General features: G+C 44.8%; 1 protein-coding gene across 3 annotated transcripts in view; it reads right to left on the reverse strand.

The window, feature by feature from the left end:
* Positions 1-864: 864 nt before the first annotated feature.
* The window catches only part of LOC132381440 (uncharacterized), a 10,310-nt gene continuing 584 nt past the window's right edge, over positions 865-10,590 (reverse strand). Inside the window, exons 1-2 of one of the 3 annotated variants that reach the window (XR_009508032.1) lie at positions 6,678-10,590; positions 865-3,861 (exon numbers count right to left, since the gene is read on the reverse strand). The exon at positions 6,678-10,590 is cut by the window's right edge and continues 584 nt beyond it. Coding sequence is in view for 2 of the 3 variants with exons in the window: in XM_059950842.1 (XP_059806825.1) it covers positions 2,890-3,885 (996 nt within the window). In the remaining variant the exon portion in view is untranslated. The other 2 variants (XM_059950842.1, XM_059950844.1) reach the window with 2 other exon arrangements.

Raw genomic sequence — 10,590 nt, forward strand, 5'->3', positions numbered from 1 at the left:
GCGGGTGGTGTATGCGGCTCTCCAACATATTAAGGATATTAATAAATCCTACAGAAAAGTAGTGGATATGGCCCAGTCCACCACTGGGTAAAGCCCTCCCAACCATTGAGCACATCCACATGAAATTCAGTCGCAGGAAAGCAGCATCCATCATCAGGGACCCCCACCACCCAGGCCGTGCCCCCTTCTCACTGCTGCCATCAGATAGAAGGTGCAAGAGCCCATTATTTATTGCTATTTATTTATAACTGCATGTGCACAGTTTGTTATCTTCAGCATTCTGGTTGACTATCCCAGTTGAGCAGTCTTTCATTGACCCTACTCCTGCACCTACTGTCTATTGTCCATCGTCAAGGACCCACTCCACCCAGGTCATGCTCTCTTCTCACTGCTGCCATCAGGAAGGAGGTACAGGAACCTCAGGACTCGCACCACCAGGTTCAGGAACAGTTGCAACCCCTCAACCATCAGGCTCTTGAAACAAAGAAGAAAACTTCACTCAACTTCACTTGCCTCATCATCAAACTGTTCCCACAACCTATGGATTCACTTTCAAGGACTCTTCATCTCATGTTTATTTATTTATTATTATTACATCTTCTTTTTCTATTTGCACATTTAGTTGTCTTCTGGACTCCGGTTAAAAGCCCCATTGGTGTGGTCTCTCATTTTTTTTTCTGTTAAGGGCAATAAAATAGATTTATTGAATTTATTGTTGTCAATTGCCCCTGCTCCAGATGGACTTAAGAAAAAGAAGATAGATATGGTGAAATGTTTTGTGGCAACAGTACAGGGCAAGAGATAAAGATCTACAATAATAAATAAAATAGTGCAAAAGATGGACAACAAGGCAGTGTTCATGGGTCCTCTTTCAATATTTTTATTTGCTTCTGCATAAAGGAATATAGAGTACAAGTCAAAAGAAAAAAATAAAATAGTACCAAATACATTATATTAAAAATACAGTTACAATCACAAAACCCTGTATTCATAAAAATTAAATTAAATTGTAATATTGAAATATAATAATTTTGTTATATATATAAAAAAATCTAAACCCAATACCAAAGTCAAAGCTATTAGGAAAAGCAAGAGAAAAGGGGAAAAACCCTTATCATATAATAAAATATATTAGCCACCATCTGTACTTTTACAACAAATCAAAGGTTTTGAAAATAACTCAAAAATGGTCCCCATAATGTATAAAAGTCTTGGCTAGATTCAAAAACTGAACATTGGACCTTCTCTAAATTTAACTTGACATAACATCCCGTTGAGTGTTCGTGGGTTCAATGTCCATTCAGAAATCTGACGGCCGAGGGGTCTTCAGAAGCAGGATTAATAACACCAGTGTATGTGGTGAAATTAGTTGTTTTGCTGAAGCAATGCAATAGACAATAGACAGTAGGTGCAGGAGTAGGCCATTCGGCCCTTCTAGCCAGCGCCACCATTCACTGTGATCATGGCTGATCATCCACAATCAGTATCCCATTCTTGCCCTCTCCCCATATCCCTTGACCCCACTATCTATAAGAGCTCTATCTAACTCTCTCTTGAATGCATCCAGAGACTTGGCCTCCACTGCCTTCTGGGGCAGAGCATTCCACATATCCACCACTCTCTGAGTGAAAAAGCTTTTCCACATCTCTGTTCTAAATGGCCTACCCCTTATTCTTAAACTGTGGCCCCTAGTTCTGGACTCACCCATCAGCGGGAACATGCTTCCTGCCTCCAGTGTGTCCAATCCCTTAATAGCCTTTTATGTTTCAATCAGATCCCCTCTCATCCTTCTAAATTCCAGTGTATACAAGTATACAGTGTATTCCAATCTTTCAACATATGACAGTCCTGCCATTCCGGGAATTAACCTTGTGAACCTATGCTGCACTCCCTCAATAGCAAGAATGTCCTTCCTCAAACTTGGAGACCAAAACTGCGCACAATACTCCAGGTGGGGTCTCACCAGGGCCCTGTACAGCTGCAGAAGGACCTCTTTACCCCTATACTCAATTCCTCCTGTTATAAAGGTCAGCATGCCATTAGCTTTCTTCACTGCCTGCTGTACCTGCATGCTTGCTTTCATTGACTGATGTACAAGAACACCTGGATCTCATTGTACTTCCCCTTTTCCTAACTTGACTCCATTTAGATAGTAATCTGCCTTCCTGTTCTTGCCAAAGTGGATAACCTCACATTTATCCACATTAAACTGCATCTGCCATACATTTGCCCACTCACCCAACCTGTCCAAGTCACCCTGCATTCTCATAACATCCTCCTGACATTTCACACTGCCACCCAGCTTTGTGTCATCTGCAAATTTGCTAATGTTACTTTTAATCCCTTCATCTAAATCATTAATGTATATTGTAAACAGCTGCGGTCCCAGCACTGAACCTTGCGGTACCCCACTGGTCACAGCCTGCCATTCCGAAAGGGACCCATTAATTGCTATTTGTTTCCTGTCAGCCAGCCAATTTTCAATCTATGTCAGTACTGTGCCCCCAATACCATGTGCCCTAATTTTGCCCACTAATCTATGTGGGACTTTATCAAAAGCTTTCTGGAAGTCCAGGTACACTATATCCACTGGCTCTCCCTTGTCCATTTTCATAGTTACATCCTTAAAAAACTCCATAAGATTAGTCAAGCATGATTTTCCCTTCATAAATCCATGCTGACTCGGACTGATCCTTCTACTGCTATCCAAATGTGTTGTAATTTCCTCTTTTATAATTGACTCCAGCATCTTTCCCACCACTGGTGTCAGGCTAACCGGTCTATAATTCCCTGTTTTTTCTCTCCCTCCTTTCTTGAAAAGTGGGACAACATTAGCCACCCTCCAATCAGCAGGAACTGTTCCTGAATCTATAGAACATTGGAAAATGATTACCATACCAATGCGTCCATGATTTCTAGAGCCACCTCTTTAAGTACCCTGGGATGCAGACCATCAGGTCCCAGGGACTTATCAGCCTTCAGACTCAACAGTCTATCCAACACCGTTTCTTGCCTAATATAAATTTCCTTCAGTTCATCCTTTACCCTAGTTCCTTTGGCCTCTATTACATCTGGGAGATTGTTTGCGTCTTCCCTAGTGAAGACAGATCCAAAGTACCTGTTCAACTCATCTGCCATTTCCGTGTTCCCCATAATAAATTCACCTGTTTCTGTCTTCAATGACCCAATTTTGGTCTTAACTATTTTTTTGCTATTCACATACCTAAAGAAACTTTTACTATCCTCCTTTATATTCTTGGCTAGTTTACCTTCGTACCTCATTTTTTCTTGGCTTATTGCCTTTTTTGTTATCTTCTGTTGCTCTTTAAAAGCTTCCCAGTCCTCCGGTTTCCCGCTCATCTTTGCTATGTTATACTTCTTCTCTTTTATTTTTATACTGCCCTTTACTTCCCTCATCAGCCACGTCTGCCCCTTACTCCCCTTAGGATCTTTCTTCCTCATTGGAATGAACCGATCCTGCACCTTCTGCACTATTCCCAGAAATACCTGCCATTGTTGCTCCACTGTCTTCCCTGCTAGGGTATTGTTCCATTGAACTTTGGCCAGCTCCTCCCTCATAGCTCCATAGTTCCCTTTGTTCAACTGTAATACTGACACATCCGATTTTCCCTTCTCCTTCTCAAATTGTAGGTTAAAACATATCATATTATGGTCACTATCTCCTAATGGTTCCTTTACCTCGAGGTCCCTGATCAAATCCAGTTCATTACACAACACTAAATCCAGAATTGCCTTCTCCCTGGTAGGCTCCAGTACAAGCTGTTCTAAGAATCCATCTCGGAGGCACTCCACAAACTCCCTTTCTCGGGGTCCAGTACCATTCTGATTCTCCCAGTCTACCTGCATGGGAGAATCATAATACATTGCAATATATAATAATAAAAAACTAAATTACGGTATGAGGTATATATATTAATAAAGATAAATTAAACGAGTCGTGCAAAAAGAGAAAAAGAAAATAGTGAGGTAGTGTTTGTGGGTTCAACATCCATTCAGAAATCAGATGGTTGAGGGGAAGAAGCTGTCCCTGAATCGCTGGGTGTGTGCCTTCAGGCTCCTCCTTCCTGGTTGTATAATAAAAAGAGAACATGTTCTGTGTGATGGGGGTCCTTAATGATGGACGCCACTTTTTTGAGGTATCGCTGCTTGAAGATGTTCTGGACGCTGGAGAGGCAAGTGCCCATGATAAAGCTGACTGAGTTTACAACTTTCTGCAGCTTATCTCAATCCTGCGCCCTAGCCACCCCCCTCACCCCCATACGGACTCTAATGTGGACATAGTGATGAGAGTTTATTCATATTTATTCCAAAAGGTCTTAGGTGTCTCGGCTGAGCAGCACCGCGAGAATTCACAGTCTCAAAACCAGGACCCCACAATCAGCCCGAATCAGGAGTCCGCTTTTGTAGTACAAGTGACGTGGAATCCCCGAGCCTACCAAAGTAACAAACTTAAACAAAAGGCACCGAGAGACCACATTCACAAGGAACTCTAAATGATTAACAACTTCTGTTAAACAACAATTAAACAATTCAGGTGCTCTAGGAACCTCTGCGCCAAGTGCTCTCTGGTGCCCCACGCAGGCCTGAAGACCTCATTGCAAGTAGATAGCTCAAGGTATGGTCCAGATGGTCTAAAGGGCCTATTTTTATGGAATAGTGCTCTATTGTTCTATGACTTTGTCTGGAGGGTGATAGGGAACTCCATTTAGTTTTTCATCCCAATTCTACCCATCTTAATTTGTAGCTCACCGTCAGTATAGCACTAAAATGTCAATCTAGAACAGGGGTTCCCAGCCTGGGGTCTATCAACCCCTTGCTGATGATATTGGTCCATGGCATAAAAAAGTCGGGAACTCCCGGCCTAGACTATCACTTATTTGGCTTTAAGCCCTTTGCCTGCTGTGTCAGAGGTAAGATTGCCAGCATAAAGAAGCAGCTTAACTCGGCTTTTAAACAAACTTCTTCCAGGTCTCAAGACCCTGACTCCTCCTACAGCGTGGTCACTCGGACGATGACTGATTCCTTCTGCCCGTTGCAACGCCGCCTGATAAGGAGGCGTGGGCGCACAGGACTGGAGAAAGCTGCAGGGGGTGCTAGATACAACCAACTCCATCTCTCCCCACCACCGAGGACACCTTCAAAAGGAGACATCCATCATTACCAGCTGGGACACGCCCTCTTCTCCTTACTACCATCAGGGTGAGGCCCAGGTACCTGAAGACACACACTGAACATTTTAGGAGCATCCTCTTAGACTTCCAAACAGATTCATGAAGCCATGAATATTACCTCACTATTTTGATCTCTTTTTGCATTATCTATCTATTCCACCTGGAATATTTTTTCCATAGATGCTGCCTGGCCTGCTGAGTTCCTCTAGCATTTTCTGTGTTTAATTCTGTCTGGGTAGCCTCCAACCTGATTGAATGAGTATCGATTCCTCCTTCTGGTAAAAAAAATCACTCCCCCTCCCCTCTTCTTTTCCCACTTTGGCCTCTTACCTGCCTATCACCTCCCCCGGGACCTCTCCTCCTTCCCTTTCTCCTACTGTCCACCCTCTCCAATCAGATTCCTTCCTCTCCAGCCCTTTACCTTTTTACCTGTCACCATCTAGCTGTACTCCTTCAGCTCCCTCCACCGGTTTTATTCCGGCATCTTCCCCTTCCTTTGCAGTCCTGAAGAAGGGCCTCGGCCCAAAAAGTTGGCTGTTTCTTCGTTCCCGTAGATGCTGCCTGACCTCCTGAGTTCCTTCAGCATTTTGTGTGTGTTGCTCTGGATTTCCTGCAGCTGCAGAATTTCTTGTGTGCATGATATCTATCTAGTTATCTGCTTATTTAGTTCACAAGACTGCAAGATACAGGAGCAGAATTAGGCCATTTGGCCCATCAAGCCTGCTCCACCATTTCATCACGGTTGATCTATTTCCCCTCTCAGCCCGTCTCCTGCCTTCTCCCCATATCCCTTCATACCCTGAGTAATCAAGAATCTATCAATCTCTGCCCTAAATATACCTAATGAATTGGCCTCCACAGCCGCCTGTTGCAACAAATTCCACAGATTCACCACCCTCTGGCTAAAGAAATCCCTCCTCTTCTCCGTTCTAAATGGACGTCCCTCTATTCTGAGGTTGTGTCCTCTGGTCCTAGGCTTCTCCACCAGAGGGAACATCCTTTCTACATCCACTCTGTTGAGGCCTTGCAAACACACCCAGCCCTGAGACACCAGGCAAGGTCATTTGATTCCAAATAATTGGTTTATTGATCGTTACAGAAAGTCTCTCTGGTGTTTCCCGCTCCCTTCCCCTTTTCCCAACCATAATTCCCCTCTCCCTGTCCCCTTTCCTCTCTCACCCAGCAATAGAGACCCAGATCAGAATCAGGTTTATCATCACTCACATATGTCATGAAATTTGTTTTTTTTTTACGGCAGAAGTACAGTGCAATACATAAAATTACTACAGTACTGTACAATTCTCTTAGGCACCCTAGCTGTACATTTGCAGAGTATGGTTTAAAAAAAAATTAATTCCACTGCGCTGTGGCTGCAAAAACAACTAATTTCACGATATACGTCAATGATAATAAACTTGATCTTGATTTGGAACAGGGAGCAAGTCCAGGCGTGCTGAGGGGAGTTAAAAAAGACGGCTCTCAGACCTTTCAAGCAGCGCGGGCCGGTGGTGTAGTAGCATCCCTTCCGGGCTTCCAGGCGACTGGTCCCGGGTTCGAATCCGGCCGGTTCCTCGCACGCTTTCTGCGCCAGGTTGAAACGCCCAGCTAGCAACTCGGCCTCGTTAAAAAAAAAGACAAAATGCTGAAGAAACAGCAAGGTGAGCCAGAAGGCCTAACAACGGAACCTGTACTCAGTCTAAGGAGAGAATGAACAGAAGGTACTTAATCATCTGATTGTTGTTTTTTACTATTGGGCGGCATTTTTGCCATTTTGACTGCTTTTACAAGGCCGAATTACTAACTGCTAACTATGAATTACTAACTCGAAACTCAGTGAGAAGCATGCAAGGAGCTGGCAGGATTCGAACCTGCGAACACTCACCTCAAAGTCTGGTGCTGATGCCGCTTTACCACTGGCCGATTATTGCTGTCTTAAAGGACTTTTGGCTGATTGTAGTTGTGGGTGAGGTTGTGGGTTAAATTAGAGTCAAAATGCCCCATTAGTCTGACATGTCAACCTCCGGGTGAAAGGCCAGGTAATTACTTAATGCCCGAAATTCATTATGCTGCCCGTTGTGGTGATTGCCTGTAAATTTGAAGCCCTGAAAGAATCTGTTCTTGATGCACATGTACTGCCCATCGAAGCTCTGCCCATTGCATGATGCTCAAAATGTAACTTTTAATAGTTCTTTTTCTTGTTCATAGTTCAAAGTTCATAGTAAATTTATTATTCAAAGTACATATATGTACTGGATGGGAGATGCCAGAGAGTAGTGGTGGATAACTGTTTGTCAGGTTGGAGGCCGGTGACTAGTGGTGTGCCCCAGGGATCTGTACTGGGTCCAATGTTGTTTGTCTTATAGATTAATGATCTGGATGATGGGGTGGTAAATTAGATTAGTAAGTATGCAGATGATACTGAGATAGGTGGCATTGTGGATAATGAAATAGGTTTTCAACGCTTGCAGAGATATTTAGGCCAGTTCGAAGAGTGGGCTGAAAGACTGCAGATGGAGTTTAACACTGATAAGTGTGAGGTGCTACGTTTTGGTAGGAATAATCAAAATAGGACATACATGGTAAATGGTAGGGCATTGCAGAATGCAGTAGAACAGAGTGATCTAGGAATAATGGTGCATAGTTCCCTGAAGGTGGAATCTCATGTGGATAGGGTGATGAAGAAAGCTTTTGGTACGCTGGCCTTTATAAATCAGAGCATTGAGTATAGGAGTTGGGATGTAATATTAAAATTGTACAAGGCATTGGTAAGGCTGAATTTGGAGTATTGTGTACAGTTCTGGTCACCGAATTATAGGAAAGATGTCAAAAAAATCGAGAGAATACAGAGGAGATTTACGAAAATGTTACCTGAGTTTCAGCATCTAAGTTACAGGGAAAGGTTGAACAAGTTAGGTTTTTATTCTTTGGAGCGTAGAAGTTTGAGGGGGGACTTGATAGAGGTATTTAAAATTATGAGGGGGATAGATAGAGTTGACGTGGATAGGCTTTTTCCATTGAGAGTAGGGGAGATTCAAACAAGAGGACATGAGTTGAGAGTTGGGGAGCAAAAGTTTAGGGGTAACACGAGGGGGAACTTCTTTACTCAGAGAGTGGTAGCTGTGTGGAATGAGCTTCCAGTAGAAGTGGTAGAGGCAGGTTCGATATTGTCATTTAAAGTAAAACTGGATAGGTATATGGACAGGAAAGGAATGGAGGGTTATGAGCTGAGTGCGGGCCAGTGAGACTAGGTGAGAGTAAGCGTTCGGCATGGACTAGAAGGGCCGGGATGACCTGTTTCCGTGCTGTAATTGTTATATGGTTACATGTCACCATATACCGCCCTGAGATCCATTTTCTTGTGGGCATACTCAACACTGCCGCTGCCGGTAATCAGCAAGAGCTTAAGAAATGCGCAAAGTCGTCAAGGCAGCGAAACAGTGACAAGGTTCAGACTCTGCTCTCCACCAACAACACACACGACTTATGGCGCGGTCTGCACACCGTCGCAGACTTCAGCGGGGTTCCCAACATCGACGAGATAGATCTTTTTCAAGCTCAATTCGACGTCGCCAATACTGAGCCCCGGAGGAGACCTGCAGATGATGTGACCGGCGGTTGGTCATCTCTGAGGCTGAGGTTCACAGATGTTTCCAATGGGTGGACGGTCACAAGGCTGCGGGACCGGACGGCATCCCAGGGCGGGTACTCAGGATGTGCACAGCGCAACTGGCAGGTGTGTTTGCAGACATTTTTAATCTCTCCCTCTTCCAGTGTAGAGTGCCCTCCTGCTTCAAAACATCCACCATTGTCCCTGTGCCTAAAAAGTCCAAAGGTAACATGTCTGAACGACTGGTGCCCTGTCGCACTCACCTCAATAATAAGCAAATGCTTTGAGAGGCTGGCCAAGGACCACATCTTCAGCTTGCTACCACCCACACAGAACCCCCTACAATTCAACAACCATTTGACTGATAGATGATGCAACAGCCACAGCTCTACACACCGTCCTTACATGTCTGGAGAAGAAGGATGCTTATGTGAGATTGCTGTTCTTGGACTACAGTTCAGCATTCAATTCCACAGTTCCTTCCAGGCTCGACAAGAAGCTCAGAGACCTCGGCCTTCACCCTGCCTTGTGCAGCTGGATCCTGGGCTTCCTGTCAGATCGCTAGCAGATGGTAAGAGTGGGCTCCCTCACCTCCGCCCCCCAGCACAGGTGTCTCTCAGGGCTGTATATAAAACCTCCTCCTTTACTCTCTGTATACCCATGACTGTGTTGCCACCCACAGCTCCAAGATGCTAATTAAACTTGCTGACGACACTAGACTGATTGGTCTAATCTCAAATAATAATGAGGCAGCTACAGAGAAGTCATCACCCCGACAAGAAAACAACCTCTCCCTCAATGTTGCAAAAACAAAGGAGCTGGTTGTGGATTACAGGAGGAATGGAGACAGACTCACCCCTTTTGACATCAATGGACCTGGGGTTGAGAGGGTGAACAGCTTTAAGTTCCTCAGCATCTAAATCACCGAGGATCTCATGTGGTCTGTACATATCGGCTGTGTGGTGAGAAAAGCCCCCTTCCCTTCACCATTCCCTATTCCTCGCCTCCGGACCCGATACTCGGGCTTTCCAGTCTACCTGGGTCAGCGTTTAAATTGTTCAAGAACCAGGTAGTGCCTCGCTCTAGGACTCGGACTCCGGCACAGTGCCGCTCCCGGGCCGCACAGCCGAGGCCGTTCTCGACCTCACCAGATCGGCTCGGTGCTCACAGCGTCCGACCCCACACCCGGGTTTGGACGGGCATCAAAACTCTTCCGCATCGACACCTCTCCTAATCGTACACTCCAACAACTCCGTCCTGAACACTGCATTTCAGCTTCCAGACACACCAGCGCGGCTCACCCTTCAAACCAGCTTGCCTCCTCATTGTTTGCGGGGGCAGTTGACCGCAATTTACTTCAGAAAAGGAGTTATTAGTCAACATTTTTAGTCATAGCTCTTTCCTTCTGAGCTACAAATGAGCTGTTGCACAAATGCAGTAGCACCATTTTAAACCGGAAGATACGATGGGTTAAAAAAAAACACAACAGACATGTGCCATGAGTAGTGGTCAGTTTGCACCTTCCTGCAGTCCACAATTAACTCCTCGGTCTTGTCCACTTTGAGACTCAAGTTTATCGTGCTTGCCAGCCGCTCGACCTCCTCTCTGGACGTCGTCTCGTTGTCGTTGATGACGAGGCCAACCACAAACGTTCCCTCCAATTTGTAATGATCAGTGCGCATAAAAATCTTGTGCTGTGCAGTTTTTTTGGCCAGTGACAACAGTGTGTGTGCACTGAATAACTTCTTCAATAAAAACAGCATAAATGAGCCAGTTCTGAAACCTGCAGAC

The sequence above is a fragment of the Hypanus sabinus genome, chromosome 26, assembly GCF_030144855.1.
Source record: "Hypanus sabinus isolate sHypSab1 chromosome 26, sHypSab1.hap1, whole genome shotgun sequence".
Lineage (NCBI taxonomy): Eukaryota > Metazoa > Chordata > Chondrichthyes > Myliobatiformes > Dasyatidae > Hypanus > Hypanus sabinus.